This window comes from Nansenia antarctica (assembly GCF_963989245.1).
Source record: "Nansenia antarctica genome assembly, chromosome: 20".
Taxonomy (NCBI): Eukaryota; Metazoa; Chordata; class Actinopteri; order Argentiniformes; family Microstomatidae; genus Nansenia; species Nansenia antarctica.
The window spans coordinates 13,492,835-13,515,821 of NC_137693.1; the positions used below are offsets into that span (position 1 = coordinate 13,492,835).

The 22,987-nt window shown below is 41.8% G+C and overlaps 3 protein-coding genes across 3 annotated transcripts in view; 2 read left to right on the forward strand and 1 right to left on the reverse strand.

Annotated features, from left to right (window-relative positions):
- Window positions 1-2,039: 2,039 nt before the first annotated feature.
- zbtb21 (zinc finger and BTB domain containing 21) lies at window positions 2,040-5,134 on the forward strand (the record flags this gene model as incomplete). The annotated part of the gene is made up of 1 exon (XM_080550129.1): window positions 2,040-5,134. Exon 1 carries the CDS (start codon window positions 2,045-2,047, stop codon window positions 5,132-5,134), a length of 3,090 nt encoding a protein of 1,029 aa, XP_080406255.1. The 5' UTR covers window positions 2,040-2,044.
- Window positions 5,135-8,317: 3,183 nt separating this feature from the next.
- Window positions 8,318-9,795, reverse strand: atg101 (autophagy related 101). Its single transcript, XM_080550111.1, has 2 exons — window positions 9,436-9,795; window positions 8,318-9,270 (listed from the first exon to the last, which is right to left on the reverse strand). Exons 1-2 carry the CDS (start codon window positions 9,685-9,687, stop codon window positions 8,866-8,868), a joined length of 657 nt encoding a protein of 218 aa, XP_080406237.1. The 5' UTR covers window positions 9,688-9,795; the 3' UTR covers window positions 8,318-8,865.
- Window positions 9,796-16,520: 6,725 nt separating this feature from the next.
- The window catches only part of c2cd2 (C2 calcium dependent domain containing 2), a 26,789-nt gene continuing 20,322 nt past the window's right edge, over window positions 16,521-22,987 (forward strand). Inside the window, exons 1-3 of the mRNA XM_080549382.1 lie at window positions 16,521-17,110; window positions 17,510-17,605; window positions 19,827-19,946. Coding sequence (XP_080405508.1) covers window positions 16,823-17,110; window positions 17,510-17,605; window positions 19,827-19,946 — 504 coding nt within the window. The 5' untranslated portion in view covers window positions 16,521-16,822. The remainder of the gene's footprint in view (window positions 17,111-17,509; window positions 17,606-19,826; window positions 19,947-22,987) is intronic.

Consider the following 22,987-nt stretch of genomic DNA (forward strand, 5'->3'; position numbering starts at 1 on the left):
CAGCATACTCATTCTAGGCATTTGACACAAAACCTGGGGGATCTTCTACATACCTAATGTGGTGTGAAAATGAGCCCAGTTTAAAAAGCTTAATTAGGGATTAATGATGTAGGCCTACTGAACTACCCAGCCATGCAGGCGGTGCTGCTGGGAGCTGCTCAGTGAAGAGGAGTGCTGAAACCTGAGTGACACAAAACAAACATCATGTGAGTTTCAGTTAAACAACCGCTAGGTCTCACCCTGACAGCAGCATGGCTGCTAGTGTTCCAAGACACAATACAGTCCTTACAGCCATACGCAGATCATATCTATAGATGGCCTTACTCTGCTGCAGCAGTGGCTGGGGGACATGGTTGCCAGGTACCTGAAAGCTTTCCAGGATGAGGCCATTCAGCCAGGTAGGTAAACAGCAACAGGTTTCCCCTGGGAAGCAGTAATGAGATTGAGCAGAGGTATAGTGATATATTTCTTTATAATAATATCAGCTTAATTAGTTTCAGTGGGACCTGTGAATGTGGGTACATAAACTACAACCTTATATATCTATTGTTTTCACAAATAGTCAACATTATTTGGGAACTAAATTATCATGTAGAACCAATTTAAATTATTCAATTAAATACATTCTTAAAGATGAGAGATTCACATGACAGTATTGTCAATAGAATATTGAGTGTTTGCATAACTGAGACTATTCTGTTAATAAGAGGGTATTCCATGTCGATATTCTTCCAATGAAATGTTTATTTCTCAGAATGAAAAAATAACCTGTCCCTTTAAGCTTGCCTTGCCTGTCATGCACGCCCACAGTATATAAACAGCCTATCAGAGCGCAGTGCACGTGACGAGCGTTCTATGCGATGACCTCATCCCTGGAGTGGGATGACGTCAAATTCAAGATGGATGGAATCACGACTACCACACACTCAACTGAATTCTGATATAAAGTCTTGTTGGGGTGCTCCGCCGGGACAGAAACAGCACTCACGGGTAAGTTTTGGTTGCCACAAAACTACTTTGATTGAGATTATCTGACGGTAGGGCCTTGTATTGAGAATCTTTTTTGGGGAAAAGCTTTTTGTCCTGACGTAACTCGGCGGGGGTTTCTGCCCTGTGTTAACGCTGCGTCTGCGCTGGCGGAGGAGAGCACAGGAGCGGGTGTGTGCGCACACTCACTGACCTCTCTCTCTCTCTCTCTCTCTCTCTCTCTCTCTCTCTCTCTCTCTCTCTCTCTCTCTCTCTCTCTCTCTCTCTCTCTCTCTCTCTCTCTCTCGAGCCTGGGGTTTGGATTCTGAGAGATTTGCATGGTTCCAATGAAACCTCAAAATGCGCAGCATCGATGCAACTTTTCTCATGTCTGCAACACCACACGTGACGCACTGTAACATGCTACGTCGCCTTTGTTTCTATTTGAATGATGTCGCTTGTGTCGCCAGAGAGAGAGAGCCTGTTCCAGCTGAACTTATGTGTCGTCAGGAATGTAGCCACGTCTTGATCTAATGCTCCCCGACCTCCCCACAGGCACATCCAGTCTGTCGCAGCGCTGTAACTCTGCTGAAATGCTAGGCTGCATTAGGGATACGGTTCTTTATTATGTGAGATAGATATTGTCGTGCCTAGTTCACCAACGTTGCGTCCTCGCTAAATACGGTGTGTCCAGTCTTATGAAAACATGAGGTAATCGACGTGGAACATGCGCATGCGTCGTGTTATTTGCACTCACACCACATCTAAATACAGTAGCAGCATATATACAACATTCACTGACACACAGCCCTGACACACAGCCCATGAATGGAACAGAAGACATGTCATCTGTTCTCCACTTCTCTCTCACCCAGTTTGAGTGATCTCCACAGCTAATGATAGACAATGTGTTTTCTACCACACTGGAAAAAAAATGTAAATGAAAATGTACATATTTTAAAGTTTTCAATTTCCCCACTTTGAGCAACTTTGGTCTTTTCAGACATTTATTTTATAAACGGATTGTAATTGTATTTGACAGTAACATTATATCCTCTTTGCTTGCCTTTCAGTCAGCATGGAGAGCCTGGTGCATTACAGTAATCCCTCACATACCCTCTCATTGCTGGGCATGCTCAATGAGCAGCGGCTGAGGGGACAGCTCTGTGACATAGTGTTGCTTGTGGGGGAGCAGCAATACCAAGCCCACAGGAGTGTTCTGGCAGCCAGCAGTGAGTATTTCCAATCCCTGTTCACACGGAGGGACTCAGAGTCCCACAAGGTGGTACAGCTGGACTTCTGTGAGCCTGACTCCTTTGAAATAGTGCTGAATTATATCTACTCATCCTCCCTTTTTGTGGACAAAGGCAGCCTGGCAGCAATCCAGGAGCTGGGCTACAGTCTAGGAATCCCCTTCCTGACCAACATTATGGCAACAAGGCCTAACGTGTCCTACTGTGTCTCCAGAAAAAGGCTGTCCTTTTCAGAGGAAGATGACAATGACTGTCAGCAGAGGAGTGTTATTGTGTGTCAGAGCCGGGGTGATGCACCTGGACTCAGTCGTGGAAACTCAAACTATCACAGTAAAACACTCAAACAAACCCCTCCTGTAGCATCTGAGGGGTCATCATCAGCCCACTCAGTCAGTGAGCATAGTCAACCCTCAGGACCCCAGAAAACGAATGAATCAGTCAGGAGCGCTGCGTCCATCCTAAGATTATCAGCCGAGTCAAGTGAGAGTTCTGATAGTAAGCCCATCAGTTCATATAGCTCTATCTTAAAGGGTAAGACATCACACCCAGTATCATTAGTGAGGCCACAGCTTACCTCCTCGGTCTCCTTCAGTGAAGCGCAAATAAAGCATGTTGTGTTACAGACAGACTATGATCTAGTTACAAAAGAAGAAGAACTGGAGCCCATGTACAGCCCTAAACCACCCTTTCACAGTCAGACAGGTGAGTCTAGTCAGACCATTGACAGGAGTGGCCCTCTCATAAAAAGCCTGCTTCGCAGATCCTTATCCATGGACAGTCCTGTCCCAGTCTTCTCCCCAACACTTGAACTCAAAGAACTGCAGAATCGGGAACAGACTGTTGTTAAGATGACGGCAAAAACAGCAGGATCTCAGTCGTCAGAGCACACACACACTTCAAAAAGTGGCCCACCGTTGATTCTCAGGTCAAGGCACCACAGTAGGCATGATGAAGATGACACTCAGGGAGACGAGGTACATGTGAAAACAGAACCCAGCAGCCCACTTTCTGACCCCTCTGACATTATTCGAATCACAGTTGGGGATACTTTGCCAGTTAACTTCAAAGACTTACAAATTAATTTTGACCATGATCCCAGGCCATTCAATCTCTCTGGGAAGAGAAAGGGGAGGACAGACAACAGGAGGTACCCGTTTAAAAAGTCCAGAGGGATGAATGAACAGAATTTCCCACTTGATAACGACATGTCAGAATCTGTGCCTCACAACTCCAACATGGATGACAATGAAGAAGACACTGATGAGACCCGGCAGAGCAAAATGTTCAAATGCTGGAACTGTTTGAAAGTGTTCCGATCCAACGCTGGACTGCACCGCCACGTTAACATGTATCACAACCCAGAGAAGCCGTATGCTTGTGACATCTGTCACAAGCGCTTCCATACCAACTTCAAAGTTTGGACCCACTGCCAAACCCAGCATGGAGTAGTACAAAACCCAGCATCATCCTCCAGCTCCGACTCAGTACTGGACGAAAAGTTTCAGAGAAAGCTGATTGATATTGTGCGGGAGAGAGAAATAAAGAAAGCCTTGCTCATGAAGCTCAGGAGGAATAAGCAGGGTTTGCAAACTCAACCCTTTACCAAAAGGAGGTCACGGTCCAGTTTTATATGCCCTTACTGTGGGAAAACATTTGCGTTTCAGTCTCAATTCAAGCAGCATTTGAGGACGCACCCGGCCGAGAGAGCTGACCCAGAGATGGAGAGAGAGAGGCTCCTGCCATCAGGCGTCCAGACTTTTATGCAGAAGGAGAACACAGGCACAGACGTTTACTCCTGTAGGCTCTGCAATGAAAAACTGTCCTCTCTCTTCGAGCAGGGAGACCACGAGAGGGGCTGTAGACATGCCACCGTGTGCCCATACTGTGGTCTCCGGTTCTCAAGTCCAGAAGTAAAAAAAGACCATGAAGCACACTGCAAGTACAAGAAGTTGACCTGTCTGGAGTGCATGCGGACCTTCAAGTCCTCCTTCAGCATATGGCGACACCAGGTGGAGGTCCACAACCACAATATGATGACTGTTAAGGAGCAGATGACCCTCAGCCGTCAAGAGAACAACGGAGAGCTGTCTGACCTTCTCAGAGGAGGGCCCCCTCATACCCAGGAGCCTGTGGGGGCTGGTAGTTCCAGAGAAGACATAATTTACAGCGACTCCTCAGGCCCGCCCATGTTTGACTCGGAGGACTCTTCATCATTCGTGCCTGAGGACCTGAGTGTGGGCCAGCATCATGGTGAGCTGATAGTGAAGGAGGAGCCAATGGAGGAAGCTGTGAGTGAGAGGGAGAACATTGTGACTGCCACTATTGATTCTGAGGAGCCAGGGGTGTGGCCATGTGAGAAATGTGGCAAACTCTTTGGTGACAACAAGGACTTGGAGCGGCACCAGGAGCTGCTCTGCCACATTAAACCCTTCATCTGTCACATCTGCCACAAAGCCTTTAGGACCAACTTTCGACTTTGGAGCCACTTTCAGTCCCATATGTCGGCCTCCGATGAACTTGGAGCTAGAGAGGTTGACAGACGGCCTTCATCTCCTTCCCCCTCACCACCCCTGGCCACTCAAGTTACTGTGCGTCCTGCCCCACAAGCTTCTCCACCTAAAACAGCCCAAACTGGGCCAGTGGCTGCAGTGGTTGCTGAAGAGGAGGAGCCTGGAAGCTTGCCAATGACCAAGACCAAGAGGCCTGAGATGGAAAGACAAGACAGCAGCCCCATACCCAAGACAGATAATGTGGAAAGTCCTCTCACTCCTCAGGAATCAGACACACTTTTTTATCATGCCCCCTCTCTCTCAGCCCTTGCATTTAAGAGGCAGTACATGTGCAAACTCTGCCATAGAACTTTCAAGACTGCCTTTAGTCTTTGGAGCCATGAGCAGAGCCATAGCCACTTATAAGTGTGTGTCACTGAAGCACCTGAGCTCCTTTGATTGCATCTGAGCTCCTTTTGATTTTTTTGCTCACCTCAGCATAATAAATCAATTAAAGTCTCAGTCTACACAGGAAAGATTCTGAATGTATCTATTGCCGTTTGTTTGTTTGCAATTGGCTTGCCTTCATGTTATATTTGTAGTGGCCATGTGCATTGGCATAGAGGTGTGAAAGTGAATGCGTGCAATGAATTGCTATTCGCCTATTGATCAGCTTTGCTAACAACATCAATTTGCTAACATTCTCTGCCTTTGACATTAGATTAGTCATCTCTTTTAGATCCCCTCCTTGAGTTGTTCGCACTTGTACATTTTTTGATTCAAGAAACTCAAGATCAGTTAAGTGCTTTTGCGAAATGTGTGAATTAGTTTTTTTGCTGTTGATTAACAAGGTGATATTAGTGGCCTCAGGCTTCACATCATTGATATGCACTTTGTAACACTGTTTAGAATCCATAATATTTTTAGGGGAATATGTTCTGAAATGTGTTGGTTATTTAGATTATTTTTAAATGATTTAGAGTTCAAGGATACATAGACTATTGCCCAAGCATACATTTATTGCTTGTGTGAATATTGTTCTTTTGGATTCTCTCCATTCCATTTCAGATGTTTGCCTAATAAGGTTTTACAAATTGACTAATTTTTTCCTTCTTTATTGCCTCAGCGATATTTCATTTAAACGGTAGGTAGATTAATACAAATGAATTAAGACCAAAGGACAATTAAGTGCGTAAGAACTGGAAATACCTGTGCAGTATTTGACCCCAAATGTTTTTGGAAATATTTTCCTCTGATTAAATGTCTTCTTTTAAGTTCCCTTACATTTATTGAGTTTGATTAATTTGACCTCTATGCTCAGTAAATGGGAGCTATTGGGTGTGAGATGATTATTCACTAATGTTATTATTCTGTACTGATTCGTTACCTTGATTGTAGCTGCTATCAGCATTTAACTGTACTCATTTGCTACAAATAACTTGATACAAATCAATGTTATGCTCCCAATACCCCAATGTCAGTTAAAGAGATGTTACAGGATTTTAAATATATATTTTCACTGATTAGTTCTAAAATGAGCGCTCTGGGCCTTACCTTAAGAAGTGACCTGTTAGGACAGAGAGGCACACCTCCCCACTACTATGAGGAGCAAACACTTATTTTGCAAAAGTTTGTTGGCCTTAAAATAAGGACTGTGTTGGCAAAATGAGATAAGAAATTGATTAACAATATATCATGAACAATACAGCCAACACTTAACATTTTGGCTTATCAAAAATCTTGTAGCATCTCTTTAAACTTAAAAATGTCTCAAGGCCAAAAGAACATCCCATTTTTAAGTCATGCATAGCCTACTTTTTATAGGTTCAGAGTGAATACAGTAGGCCTTAACATTATTATTGTTATGTTTAAAATATTACTCACTAAATAACAGATCATCATTTGATTATTCTGTAAAGAATATGGAAATCATGACCTGCTTACTGAGTGTGGTGCATGGTTGATTTGGCATTTTGAGGTTTTAAAATATTATTACAAAATGATGGCACACAAGGACATGGGTATTGAATTAGTATTCATCTGTATATGTCAATACCAGTATGGCAAATAATAAAATTGCTTTTGTGTGGTTGATAATTGGGTAACTTATGCAACCTGAGATTCTTTGTTCAACATCAAAGCACAATATAGGTTCTTTCAGATTTCCTTTTTCTCAGGCATTGAAGTTGATTTACAACTTGAGCCAAGAAATGTTCAAAGAATTAATAGGGAGACATGTGATGGCAAGTCTATTGCCCTTGAGGAAAGTTGGAATTTGAAAAACGACTTAGCTATATAACAGACTATAACAGAGTCAGAATCCATGATTGTGTATTTTGTTTGCATTCTAGACCTTTTATATGGTATTCTAATTCTTATACAAGTGTGTACTTTTGCTGTGGTTGTCGTGATTGTAAATTCAATCAGTAATAGATGATTTATATTTACAAGTTTTTTTTTGTTTTTTTTTATCAATGATTTGTTAGTTTCATGATTGATCTGTAACCTCTGAAACATAGTGTACATTCATGGAGGGACCACAGTGATCACAGACATCTGGATTCTACAGAATGTTTGATTTGAGGATGTGTCGTTTTTATTATTTGAATTCTATGGTTGGGTTAAAACAAATTATTTATATTTGTGCTCTGAATTTATGAAAGAAAGACAGTGTTTCTATGACCTTTAATTGTGTTCTTATATTTTGTTTGTTTATGAAAACTGATCTTTTTAGTATTGCTGTGCTATCACTGCAATAATGAATATTTGCATTATTGTTGCTTTAGTTTAAAGAACTGCAAGCAGTTTTGTGTCAGTGTTTGTTTTTTTTACTGTTTTTGTGCTTGAATTCTTTCTGTAATAAAGAGCAAAAATGCTGTATCTGTTTTGGCACGGAGTGTATGATTTTATTCAGTATTGTTTGGATTGAACAAAGAAACTGAATCATAGGAGTGTTTCCAGTAGAAGTTGATATGATCTCTGTCATTTCTAAGCCAATAGGGAAACAATGTTACTTGAGTACAGGTAGTCTTACTTGACTTTGGTTACCACTATGGAACTGCAAGAAATCTTATTTTTCATGTTACAAAATATGTAGGTATATGTCCAGAGATGTTAAATATGTAGGTATATGTCCAGAGATGTTAAATATGTAGGTATATGTCCAGAGATGTTATGGCATAGAATAGAAAACAAATTAATGGTTAGCTAATGTAACTAAAAGAATAGATGGAAATGTTTCCTATTTGACAGATGGTCACCACCATGGGTCATAGAGATGTTTTTCAAGCTAATTAGCCACTTGGACATCAGTGACCAATTTCTTGGCCTGGAATCAGGAAGGGAATTTGGGAACTGTATGCTTCAGTGTGGCTCTGGAGCATATAGAGACTGGAAATACTCTCTATTATTGTACAAGGTCACCCTCTGAATGAGTAATATACGTTGTGTAGATGAGGAAATCCATTACACCATAAATGGCAAAAACCTACTAGAGCATTTTCCCTCAACAAATACACACAAACAAAAGTATTGTTAATACATGAGTAGTACTGGATATAATCATTAAACATTTATTTGTAAGATAATTGATGTGAAATCAATAAGGTGATCAGTTTTGGGAAACAGTAAATGAATTATTCGGGTGAAACATTTTTATTTTCAAAAATTAAACCATCTCAACACATTATTCTTGGTTAGAACAGAATACAGGCCACAAAAAAGCTTACTTTGAAATTACTTAATCGATAATATATGCCATTTAGCTGACGCTTTTATCCAAAGCGACTTACATTGCAGTGAGTGCATACATTTCCGTATATATTGTCCCAGCGGGATGCTTGTGTCAGTAGGTGACTTTATTCTTACAAAAACCATAAAAGCTCAAACTATACCAGATATACACAACTATTAGAGGAAACAGGTGTCAGATTTCAGTAATGACAAAGGCAATAAAAGAGATAAAATCTTAAAATGATGCGCACAAATATAAATAAAAACGTTCTGACTAGACAGTGGATGGTGGTTTTGGTGGCAGACTTGATAGTAACTAAGTGTACAGGTTAAGACACCCACATGGCCTGTATAAGCCTATGCCCAAATTAATGAAGATCAACCATGCAATCACATCCCACAGTCAATAATGAAGGCCACAGCCCTCAAAGTGCTAGGGTGTCTTTGATGAGCCTTCTCATGGTGGTGCTGACAGAGGTGCCCAGGGAGTCCGTGATCTGGAAGGTGATCTTGTACAGGTAAGGCTGCACGTCTTTCAGACTGGTGTCGAACACATTGTCCACTTCCGACTGAGTGGGCATCTTGGGCAGGTACTCGTGGCGATTGATCACCTCCACAATGTTGATGACCTTCTCGCCCAGTTTCTCGCCCACTTTCTCTCTGCATATCTGTCTCTCCTGCTCGTTGGCCAGGTTGACAACATTGACCTTAATACTCCAGACCTCCCAGGGAATGCACTCATCAGAGAAAGGCCAACGAGACTTCTTTTTCTGGTAGAACTCCAGTGAGATTTGTCCCATGCCATCACCCCCTGAGTTGCCCAAGGCATCCTGTAAAGCACAGAATAAACTCAAAGGTCAGAAAATGTCCATGAAGAATAGTTAATAATAATTGATTGATTAATTCACAAGTGTTAATTCTAGCTATTATCTTCTTGAGACAGTGACTTCAATAACCAAACAATAAAATGTGGGTCTTTAATGATCTTGTGTTACCTTAAATTCTCCCACCGCTTTTCTTATGACCCTGTCAAGCTCATCAGAAGAGACACGGACAAAGCTGAAGTCGATGAAGTCGCAGTCTATGTCCTGGGAGCCCACGGTGCCGATGGAGTAGGTTCCCTCTTTCTTGTAGTGGAACTTCCCCGTGCTGCGATGCAGTAAGATGGTGTGTAGCATGGCCAGCATGGCCTCGTCCACCTGCCTGCCCTCCACCGACACCTCCAGAACCTCCGAGCGGCAGTTCATGACGATGTTTGATGATTTGTTTTCGATTAAAATACAGGGTATAAACCCGCGCGCTATTCCAACACGTCCCTCGAAGGTTTCCGTTCCATAAAACAGGTTCGTCAGGGCTAACTCAGCTAGCTACTGATGAAGAAGGGAGGAGCCATGTCTGTAAACAAAAGTCAGGCCGATCTACGGAAAGCACCGTGGGCCAGTCCATGCCACTTTTATTTTTTAAATGTATCTTAGCATATCATAAATATAGTCCAATAATGTGAATTAATGTTGTTGTAGCAGATAGTAGTTAATTTGTTAGAAAATATGTAAAATGATTGCTTATACTTGGCGTTCTAACTACGGGTTAGTTAGAACGCCAAGTATAAGCAATCATTTATGTTCTTCATCACGGCAGGTGGACCTTTAAGATATCGCTGTGCACTTTGGGAATAACAGTTTGTGCCACATATCATATCACATATCATATCACATATCATATCATATCATATCATATCACATATCATATCACATATCATATCACATATCATATCACATATCATATCATATCATATCACATATCATATCATATCACATATCATATCATATCATATCATATCACATCATATCATATCACATATCATATCATATCATATCATATCACATATCATATCACATATCATATATCATATATCATATCACATCATATCATATCACATCATATCATATCATATCATATCACATATCATATCATATCACATCATATCATATCACATCATATCACATATCAATCATATCATATTCATATCACATATCATATCATATCATATCACATATCATATCATATTCATATCACATATCACATATCATATAATATTCATATCACATATAATATCATATCATATCACATCATATCATATCACATATCATATCATATCATATCACATATAATATAATATCATATCATATCACATATCATATCATATCATATCTCATATCATATCACATATCATATCATATCACATCACATATCATATCATATCACATATCATATCATATCAAATCACATATCATATCATATCATATCACATATCATATCATATCACATATCATATCACATATCATATCACATATCATATCATATATCATATCACATATCACATAACATATCATATCACATATCATATCATATCACATATCATATCACATATCATATCATATCATATATCATATCATATCACATATCATATCATCACATATCATATCATATCATATCACATATCATATCATATCATATCACATATCATATCATATCACATATCATATCACATATCATATCATATCACATATCATATCACATAACATAACATATCACATAACATATCATATCACATCATATCATATCACATATCATATCACATCATATCACATATCATATCATATCACATATCATATCATATCACATATCATATCACATATCATATCATATCACATATCATATCACATTCATATCATATCATATCATATCACATATCATATCACATATCACATATCATATCACATATCATATCACATATCATATCACATATCACATATCATATGACATATCATATCATATCATATCACATATCACATCATATCACATATCATATCATATCATATCACATATCATATCACATATCACATCATATCATATCACATATCACATATCATATCACATAACATATCATATCATATCATATCACATATCATATCATATCACATATCATATCATATCTCATATCATATCACATATCATATCATATCACATATCATATCACATCACATCACATAACATATCATATCACATATCATATCATATCACATCACATCATATCATATCACATATCATATCACATATCATATCACATATCATATCATATCACATATATCACATATCATATCACATATCATATCATATCATATCACATATCATATCACATATCATATCACATATCATATCATATCACATATCATATCATATCATATCACATATCATATCACATATCATATCACATATCATATCACATATCATATCATATCACATATCATATCATATCATATCACATATAATATCATATCACATATCATATCATATCACATATCATATCACATATCATATCATATCATATCACATATCATATCATATATCATATCATATCACATATCATATCATATCATATCATATCACATCATATCACATATCATATCATATCATATCACATATCATATCACATATCATATCATATCACATCACATATCAAATCATATCACATATCATATCATATCACATATCATATCACATCATATCATATCATATCACATCATATCATATCATATCACATATCATATCACATCACATATCACATCATATCATATCATATCATATCATATCACATATCATATCATATCACATATCATATCACATATCATATCATATCATCGGAAAAAGTCTGAGATCCAGCCCCTGCTCATCGACGGAGAGAGCGTGGAGAGAGTATCTCAACCCTCCGATTCCTGGGGATGCACATGCGGGATGACCTGACCTGGAAGGACAACACAAAAGCCACCATCAAGAATCAAATCAAATCAAATCAAATTTTATTTGTATAGCGCATTTCTTACAAGATGCAACTCAATGCGCTTCACACAATGAAAATGTTCAGTCAATCAGTCAATCAATCAATCAATACTGACAGAGCCGCGAGCAGGCAAAAGTAAAAAACCTGTATACTATGTAGCCAGGAAAAATTCCCTTGCAGCCCTCTACCAATAGAGCGACTACTAGCCAGTTTGCTTACCAGTACCCAGCGGTCCCCCAGGGGAGGCCAGGACCACCGGCACAAAGCAAGCAAGCAAGAGCAAAAACCTGTACACCATGTATCCAGGAAAACTTCCTTGCATATTATCGGCGTACACACTGTCCATAAATTTTGTGTTGTATTTGCATCGTTCTGCATCCAGTATGGTCACAGGTCCTGCCAAAAGAGAAACTTAAGCACAGTTAAGATGCAACAACACAATAGAGACAATAAAGATGACAGCAATACAACCTGATGGTGGTCCTGGTACACCCTTGTACCGGTTCCAGTACTGCTCTAGGTGATATTTGGAGCTGACAGTGCCTCATCAGCACCCGGGTCCATTTTCCTGTCAACACAAATCTCAAAAACACGAGTATGGTGTAATGGCCTAGTGATCCTAGTTCTATAATGTCCAATGTCTCCCTTAGTATCAAAAAGCGACATTGAATAAGTAGGTTTTGAGGTCACGCTTAAAAATGTCCTGAGTTTTAGACAACCTCAGGCCCTCAGGTAGGGTGTTCCACAATCTAGGAGCATATATGCTAAAAGCTGATCCTCCAAATCTCTTTGTCCTAGCCTCTGGCACTATTAAAAGTTCCGTGCCACTAGACCGTAGGGGTCTAGCTGGTGTGTATCTTATGAGCATGTCCACCATGTAATTGGGTGCATCACAGTGAAGTGATTTATAAACTAGTAAAAGGATCTTAAAGTCTATTCTATGACTGACAGGGAGCCAGTGTAGTGATCTCAAGACAGGTGTGATGTGCGCTCTCCGTTTGGTCCTAGTAAGGACACGAGCAGCAGCATTTTGAACCATTTGTAGTCTGTTTATCATTTTTTTGGGGAGACCTGTCAGGAGAGCATTACAGTAATCTAGCCTACTAGTAACAAACGCATGCATTAATTTTTCAGTGTCTGCCTGGGAGAGAAATGATTGTACCTTAGTGATGTTTCTTAGATGGTAGAAGGATGTTTTAATAGTGTTATTAATATGAGTTTCAAAATTTAGATCTGGGTCAATTATGACACCAAGATTCCTGGCCTGACACTTAGTGTTAAGAGCTAGTGTTTTCAAGTGTGCAGATAATTTCTCTCTCCCAGTTTTCTCGCCAATGATCAATACCTCTGTTTTTTCTTGATTGAGTTGGAGAAAGTTTTGTGTCATCCAAATATTAATATCGGCAATACAGTCTATCAGGTGGTCGATCATCTTGTAGTCGTTGGGAGTTACTGAGATATAAAGCTGAGTGTCGTCAGCATAGCTGTGGTAGTTAACGCTATGCTTCTTGATAACAGAACTGAGGGGTAGCATGTATAGGCTAAAAAGCAACGGTCCTAAAATGGACCCCTGGGGAACTCCACAGGTTGTGCTATAATTTTTTGACTTATGGTCACCAAGGGCTACAAAGTAATCTCGGTCAGCCAGGTAAGTCCTGAACCAGTTTAAGACCGGACCTGAGAGGCCAACCCAGTTTTCAAGTCTCTCAATAAGTATGGAGTGGTCTACCGTATCAAAGGCTGGACTTAAGTCTAAGAGTACAAGAATCGAGAGTTTTTTCGAGTCTGCATTTATCCTAAGGTCATTAGTTACCTTAAGCAAAGCGGTTTCTGTGCTGTGGTATGATCGGAAACCTGACTGAAGTGGGTCATACCTATTATTTAGGACTAAGAATTCATGAAGCTGTCTATACGCTGCCTTTTCTAAAATTTTGCTTAGAAAAGTGAGATTGGATATTGGTCTACAGTTTTTTGGATCAGAAGGATCTAGGTTACTTTTCTTCAGGGTGGGTCTAACCAGGGCAGTTTTTAGCGCCGCTGAAAATAAGTAGGGAGTGATTTACAATGCCTAGTATGTCATCAGACACAGATTCAAAAATGTCCTTAAAAAAGGTGGTAGGAATAGGGTCAAGAGGACACGTAGACGGTTTAAGCTGTGACACAATTTTACCTAATGTTTCCGTACTAATCATGGTGAACATGCTCATAGTCATGTTCTGTGGTGGCGGATCTGTGGTGCTACACAAACCTAGTCTTTCCTGAGTAATACACATTCTAATATTTGTTATCTTATCCCTGAAGTGGGCTGCAAATTCCTCGCATTTGGTGACAGAGGCTGCGCCGTCTAGAGTCCTAGGAGCAGGGTTTACAAGGCAATCAATTGTCGAGAACCAGACCCTGGGGTTATTCTTGTTTGTAGATATTATCTTTGAGAAGTGATTTTTTCTAGCATTTCGCATTGCCAAGTTAAAGGCAGATAGATGTTCTTTAAAAATATTCTGATCAATCTGTAGTTTGCTCTTTCTCCATCTGCGCTCAGCTTTTCTACATGTTCTCTTTAAGAGATTTATTTCACTGTTTCGCCATGGTGCTCTCCTCTTGGCTCCAACCTTTTTTAGTTTGGTAGGTGCCAGGGAGTCTAGGGCCATTTTTACTTTATTGTTAAAGGTAATTACTAAGTCGTTTTCACATAACGTGGGAGTTGTTTGATTACTGTTCATTAAAGCTTTGAAATGTTCAGCCACTGCAGGGGTAAGATAACGTTTTTTAACAACACGTTCAGCATTGCTTTCAGCTTTACGTGTTACAATGGTAAAGAAAATACAGAAATGGTCAGAGAGGGCCAGGTCGCTGATACCTGATATTGAGACCTCAAGACCCTTTGTAATCACAAGATCAAGGGTATGGCACAACAGCGGCTATACACCCTGAGAGTCCTCAGGAAGGAACACAGCAAGCAGGAGATACTGGTGACCTTCTACCGCGGCGCAGTGGAGAGCATCCTCACCTACGCCATCTGCAACTGGTTCTCCAGCTGCACAACAGCGGAGAGAAATGCGCTACAGAGAGTCGTGAGAACAGCACAGAAGATCACCGGCGCCCCCCTCCCCTCTCTGGAAGAGCTGTACAACACACGCTGTCTCAGGAAGGCCTCCAAGATCTCCAGGGACCCAACCCACCCTGGGTACGAACACTTTACCAGGCTGCCCTCGAAAAGGCGGTTCAGGACCTTGGCCGCAAGGACAAACAGACTGAAGAACAGCTTCTACCACAGGGCCGTCCAGGCCCTGAACACAGCAAAGACCTAGGTTCTGGGCCCTGGACAGTCTGGACGGATTGATGGCAGCTGCTGGACTGAAAAAAAAATCAGGTGTAGTGCTGAGGCACAAACATGTACATTTCAAGCCTGCAAACTGCGACACTTTAAATAAATGTGAAATAACACTATTGTGCAATATGACAACCCTAGTCGTCTATCTGTACAGTATAGTATAGTGGATAGTGTACATAGCCTTTATTTATGTAAACCAGCTCCTTCCCTTCTTGTGATTTTCTTTAAAAGTTTTTTTTTCCCCTTTCCTAACACCAGGGGAGCCACCCCTCCTACATTTCGTTGTTTGGTACCTGTACTGTAGCAATGACAATAAAGACCATTCATTCATTCATATCATATCACATATCATATCATATCACATAATATCACATATCATATCATATCACATCATATCATATCACATATCATATCATATCACATATCATATCACATCATATCATTCATATCACATCACATTCAAAGGCAGGTTTCGTCATCGTGTGACGGTGGGTGTCTGCTGGGAGATGTGCTGCCAGGTTGTGATGAGGACCGTTCTGTGAAGCTCTCTGAAGTTGGCAGCACACATGACACTCTCTCTCTCTCTCTTGGATTCTAATGATGGACGTCATACATCATAATGGGCATTTGATTCTGGATTATGCTATCTTCTTTTGACCTGTTCATTAGCTAGCTGGCTAACTTTGCTAGCTCGTTGAACGGGAGAGAAGAAGCTGACTGTGACTGTCTCCAGTAGCTGCGGCAGGGTAGGGTTAGGGTTAGGGTTAGCAGCAGGACGAGACGACCAGTGTTGAAGTGATCAACCAGAGATGACGAAGGAACTAGCTAGCTAGTAGTGTTAGAGGCTCGAGCTGCGAACACTTCATTTAAAGTGGCTCATATTAAAGGGTTAGGTAGGGTTAGGGAGTTAGCACTAGCTGCGAGCTAAATACATGATGCTAATTAGCTAGCTAGCCAACTCTGCTTGCTTCTTATTGTGGCTGAAAACGTTGCGATCCAGAAGCAGGATATCGTCTAAGCTTGTCTAAGCTAATGTATCAGCTGGCGAGACTCCATGACTGTGTGTAGCTCTGTTATGGCCAGCTAGCTAGCTACGTGTCTCATGTCCGTGTCTGGATGACGGGGGGTTCTAGCCAGAGTGGATGAGGTTTGGACAGGAGAGTTGGACATAGCCAGAGTCTGTTAGCTTGCTATCACAGAGTTGCTGAGGATGCCTGACTCAGAAAGTTCCCTTTCTTATTTGGGTTTGAGAGACTTTCAGTGGCTTTGCATGGTGACACTGTTCCTCGCCTCCGTCGTGACATTGGTCTTGTATCTAGTTCAGTATTTTTTCGGTGATCTACTCCTAGTGAAGCCCTCCGCAGAGCCTCTCAGCGCGGGGCCAGACCCGGGGGAAGGGGCCTCTCTGCTGGGATGGGCCATGTCTCTGAGGGGCTGGAGGGGCCAGTGGAGGGCTGCCTGGTGCCGGGCTCTGAACGACGAGGCCAGGAGGTCTGGGGTAAGAGATGACTCACAGTCTGCAGCGCTTTCGAAATGACATTGAGCCACATAACTGAGCACCATTTTATGAATTCTTCAAAAACAAACCTATGAAAAATACAATCTTGACAAATCCTAAGATCCCAGATGAGAGCTGCGAGCTGCTCCTTGTTGAGATGTGTAGTTGAGACCTCCAGACCTCCCCTCCCCATCAGACACATGTTACATTGCCGTTACACTCTTTATTTCAAAGAGATTTACATTCCCAGTGTTTTTAGATTTCCTGTTTAGTCCTTGTGTTTTGGTCCTTCTCTCTTCTTATTCTCTGGATTCAGAACGGTGAAAGTGAAGAAGTATTGCCCATGTTCATTTTGAAGGTGATTGTTTTTGACCTAATCTGTTTACCCATCCCACACAGAGCTCTGTGCAACTCACATTTGAGGAGGATGGTCTTCAGTCATCAGAGCTGGTGGTTGGCAGTGTGTCCAGTTTTAAGAAGTCTGCTGGGCAGAAGGTAAGATAAAGTCCTTTATACAAGAGTCTTATTGGCTGAACCAGTTGCACACAGATGAAAAGCTTATGTTCATAGTTGTTTTTGAATGCTTTTCTTCTGATAAAAATCTAGTTGGAGGTAAGATGAGGAATCTGAATCAATGGAGTCATTGTTGAAGGCCAGTGTTGCGTGGTCCTAATTTCCAAGCCACATACAGATTTAGCCGTTTTTTCGTTTGACTGTGTAGGGCTCTTTAACATTCATTACATCTACAAAATCAAGCGTTTATGGCTTTGCCATTTCCTTTTCAGTGTACCCTAATGTCATAACCTGCTTCTGATGTCAATCTACTTTATCTGATAATTGAATGTAGAGGGGCTGCTCTACTGTTGGTGCAGCCTTACAGTGGCCAATATCTGAGTCACACAATGTCCATTAGCTCCTCTGGCACTTCCAGACATTTCCCCCCTTGCTTTAAATTGTCTTACTGGAGCCAATAGCTTCTTCCGAGATTTCATGTAGTAAGCACATTTTTACGACCTTTCCACTAGCTTCAAGTTTATAGTATCCTGGAGCATTCAATTTCAATCATCTCCTCTAAAAAGCTGTTCAAACTGTTTTCAATATGATTTTTGGCTGTGCTGTTAAAGAAATAGTTCACTATCCCAACAGTAGGAATGATTAGGGAATAAAAAAAGTTACATATTTGTGCAAATTATTAACTGTGTACACTATCATGTCTTTGTGCTATCACTTTCTGGTTAAATGTTAAACTGCATTTCCTTGTCTGGTACAATGACAATAAAGTTGAATCTAATCTAATCTAAATATACTATACTCTGAAATACCCCGAAGCACATCCTAGCCTCTAAATGACCCAAAGACACATCCTAGCCTCTAAATGACCCAAAGACACATCCTAGCCTCTAAAAGACCCAGACCCAGATAGTGGTCCTCTGTGGCTCAGTTGGTAGGGCATGGGGCTTCTTGGTTGGGGTTCAATTCCCGTTGGCATAGTATACTGAAAAATGTATACACTCACTGCAATGTAAGTCGCTTTGGACAAAGGTGTCAGCTAAATGGTGTATATTATGAACTCTCTGACTTGGTTGGAAGTTTGAGAGGATTTGGCCACAAATCACTCCCATTGTTGTTTTTGTTAGCGGTGGCTAAAGTTAGCTTACGTAAGTGGTGGCTATTTAAACAACTCTGAACCATGGACTACAGTTATACCTTGCCCATAGACTACTTTCAAGGTAAGGGAACCTCTGACTGTAAGTTGTAAAATAGTGAAGTATCCCTTTAAAGCAGGTTAAACATTTGCATGTATTCTTTTTTGATAGTATGCACCTAAATCCAAATGCTTAATTGTTTTATACTAGCAGAAAGTTTTTGTGAACAGAGGCTTATCCTTGTCCTGCCAACCTGCGTGCGTGTGTGCGTGTGTAAGAAGCTTACAAGCTGTACCCATAGCCTGTACAGCTCAGCAGTAAGGAGACAAGAGGAACTGATGACAAGGGCCAAGCTGTGTTGGGAAAAATGCAGCAACTTTAATGAGATGCCTCATGTTTAGGCTTTAAGTTGATTGTTCTTCCTGACGCAAGGAACTAATACCAACATAAATAATAATAATAATTGTTGTTTTATTGCCATGTAATCAACTTCTCAGTAAATTGTTAGAATTTGGTATTTTAATGCTCTAGGCAAGGGTTCGGCCATAGACGGCGACCCTGGAGCAATTAGGGGTTCAGTGCCTTGCTCAAGGACACCTCGACACGTGGCCAGCCGGGTTCCGAACCGCCGACACAAGCACAAACACACACAAGGCAGATGGGTTGGTCAGCTCAACTGAAACTTTAAAGGTAGGCTCTGGGATAGGATGTCACGCCTGTGAACAGAGGAACCTTCATCAAAGATATTGTAGTGAACATGAACAACAGTGAATGAGAGTGTCCGTTTCACAGCCCGCCAACTTAAGATGGCAGAGTGCATGTGCCAATCCCATTCAACTCTACAGTGTCAATCCTCTAGTCTGTTGATGGCCTCTGGCAGCGTCACCCCTCTCATCCCGCTCTGTACGTCACATCCCTCGACCATTAATACAAAATAACAGAGTTAAATTGCTTAACTAAGCACCCTTTACCTCAAATACCACATGCACTGTGAGTTTTGTAATCCATTGAGTGCCTCACCCTGTTGAACCTCTGGCGTCAGCTCTGTGCCTGTGCTGTCTTCCTGTTAGGCTGCACACTGCAAGGTGACCGGGGACAAGCTTCAGTTCTCCCTCAACGCAGCGTCAACAACAACGTGTCCAGCTGGAGCCTGTCTATACAGCGTGAGAATATCTTCGCTTGAGTTACAGGTAAGAACAACAGTTGTGCCCACTTTATCTGCAGAATCCAATCATTTCCTATTGAAGCTGTGCTCAATGCAAACTAGAGGGGAGGGACAGAGGGCCAAGGCTCCTAGACGTCTCCATGCATCCTTTTAAAGGAAGACGCATGTGATTTATTGAACATGACACACTTCAGCATTGATTTTCCGCCGCCACGAGAATCAGATTAAATGGTGAGGTCCCTTTGGTTGGCAAATGTCCTGGAGACCTTATCTAAATCACTGTCAGACCCATGCAGAAGACATTCTCTACCTTCACTTTCACCATAGATCCTTTCATTTAAACTCAGTGATAGTTTTATTGGGGGCGGCTGTGGTAGAGCCGCCGTGTAATGATCGCAAGGTTGGCAGATCGGCGGTTCGAGCCCCGGCTGGCCACATGTCGAAGTGTCCTTGGGCAAGACACTGAGCCCCAAATTGCTCCCAGTGAGCGGGCCGGCGCCTTGCATGGTAACTTGCCGCCATTGGTGCGGGAATGTGTGTGTGAATGGGTGAATGAGAGGCCGTTGTAAAGCGCTTTGGATAAAGGCGCTATATAACTGCAGTCCATTTACCATTTATTGATTTATTCTCATTGCATCGACCCATAGCTGACTGACCACAGTTTACAGTCATAATTTTTTTCTTTTTTTGTTTTGTTTTGCAATGCTTTCCCCCAACTGCTTTTCACTCTTCCTGCATGCTTTGTAGTAATAAAGTTGATGAGGTGATGAAAGCTTTTGAGGGGAAAACAGCGTTTGTGTATGTTGTGGGTATTGGACATAAACCCCTGTTAAGCTTTCATCCTGCCTAAGGTTCTGAGCCACATGTTAAAGGCTGCAAGTGCATGGATAATAAGTAGCTTCTGAAGCTAACCCAATTGAGTTAAGTCTATTTTTAAACCAATAAGGTGCTTGTTGCCTTGTTGTGGCCTGATCTGATCTGGTTTTGCCGTAAATACAACTCCAGTGAGAGGTTAGAGAGCTTAAGCCAGGATTAGGTTTGTGTGTCCGTACACCTTTGTTTTGGTTTTGTGATCAGTTGTTGTTTTTGGGGTGGGCAGAGGGAGGCTATTGTATTTTTCACTCCCTCTTCTATTTGGTCTGGAAAAGTCCCGAGGCCTTTTGAAATATTTTTCATCCTCTTTCTCATTTGCATGGCGACTAACTCTCAGCACCACTAGAACGCTCCCTGTTCTTGTCACGGCTGATTGTGCAGGCGTGTGTGTGTAGTAGGCTATATCGAGACGGGCTATGTCGTTCTTCCTGGATGTAACTTAAGCACACACTTTGTGGTTTTGCCACTCAGTGCACTTTGACCCTGTAAACCACCTAGATGTGATGCAGCCCTGGTCCTGTTGCACCGTGTCATGTGACACTCATACATTATGAAACCCGTCGCTCTCGTATATTTCCCTCAACCAGATGGTTCTTCATTTACCGACGCTAGAATGACTCAGCAAGTCTGTGCGTTGGCCTTTCTCACCATTGACTTACTCACCAAAGTCAAAGATGTGTCTGCAGTGTGTTTTACGTCCACCTCCAGATGATCTGAGGTTGATGAAGCTGCCATGTTTAGGTCTGGACTCTGGAGCCTTGCTGGTGGTGTGGTTTGTCCAGGTCCTATGTTTCGGTCTGGACTCTGGAGCCTTGCTGGTGGTGTGGTTTGTCCAGGTCCAGGCGTTAATCAGGGGACCTCTGGTATCAGATGAAGCCTTTGTTTGGTAACAGAGAGGCGGCTGTACGTTCAGAGGAATCTAGGCATGCTGGGGCAGGATGGCTCGCTCCCTACACAGTCCCTCCCTCCTCTTTCTGTTTCCCTCTCTCCCTCTCCCTCTCTCTCTCTCTCTCTCTCTCTCTCTCTCTCTCTCTCTCTCTCTCTCTCTCTCTCTCTCTCTCTCTCTCTCTCTCTCTCTCTCTGCCTACTAGTGCTGCCGGACCACGCAGTTACTGTTGTGTTGGCTTGCCCTCTCTGCTGGGCTGAAGCCTGTTTGTTTGCAGTACGAGACTGGTGTTTGTGTATGGGTGGGTGAGGGAGTATGGTGTTTGTGTATGGGTGGGTGAGGGAGTATGGTGTTTGTGTATGGGTGGGTGAGGGAGTATGGTGTTTGTGTATGGGTGGGTGAGGGAGTATGGTGTGTGTGTATGGGTGGGTGAGGGAGTATGGTGTGGGTGTATGGGGGAGTGAGGGAGTATGGTGTGGGTGTGTGTGTATGGGTGGGTGAGGGAGTATGGTGTGTGTGTATGGGGGAGTGAGGGAGTATGGTGTGTGTGTGTATGGGTGGGTGAGGGAGTATGGTGTTTGTGTATGGGGGAGTGAGGGAGGGAGTATGATGTGTGTGTATGGGGGAGTGAGTGAGGGAGTATGGTGTGTGTGTATGGGGGAGTGAGTGAGGGAGTATGGTGTGTGTGTATGGGTGGGTGGGTGAGGGAGTATGGTGTGTGTGTATGGGTGGGTGAGTGAGGGAGTATGGTGTGTGTGTATTAGGGCTGCACGATTAATCGATTTTAAATCGAAATCGCGATTTGAAATTATGCGATTAGCTAATCGCAAAGCCTGCGATTTGACTGCGATTTTTTTTTTTTTTTTTTTTTTTTTTGCTATTTAGCTGACGCTTTTAATCCAAAGCGATTTACAATTACGAATTACAGGGACATTCCCCCTGGAGTAACTGAGGGCTAAGTGCCTTACTCAAGGGCACACTAGTAGTGGTGTGGTTTCAGGCGGGATTTGAACTCACACAACCTTCCGATCACAAGTCCAACTCACTAGACCACCACTACCCGTATGGGATACGTCATACAGCGCGTCGGATTCAACGTCAATGAACGTCAACGTCAATGAACGTCAACAATGAACGTCAACAATGAACGTGAACGTCAATGAACGTCAACGTCAATGAACGCACACCAACAACATCGCACGTGAAACGCCCACGTTTCGGTAGCTAGCAATAGCAACATTCATGGTGGATAATGGCTTCAGCAGAAGTAGTTTGATGGTATCATGTGGTAATGCTCTCTGAAAATA

Bases quoted from the DNA above. Each gene is read 5' to 3' on its own strand.
- atg101 (XM_080550111.1), bottom strand. From the start codon at position 9,687: ATGAACTGCCGCTCGGAGGTTCTGGAGGTGTCGGTGGAGGGCAGGCAG. The intron at 9,271-9,435 runs GTAACACAAGAT...TGTGCTTTACAG, and splicing joins AAGCGGTGGGAGAATTTAAG to GATGCCTTGGGCAACTCAGG.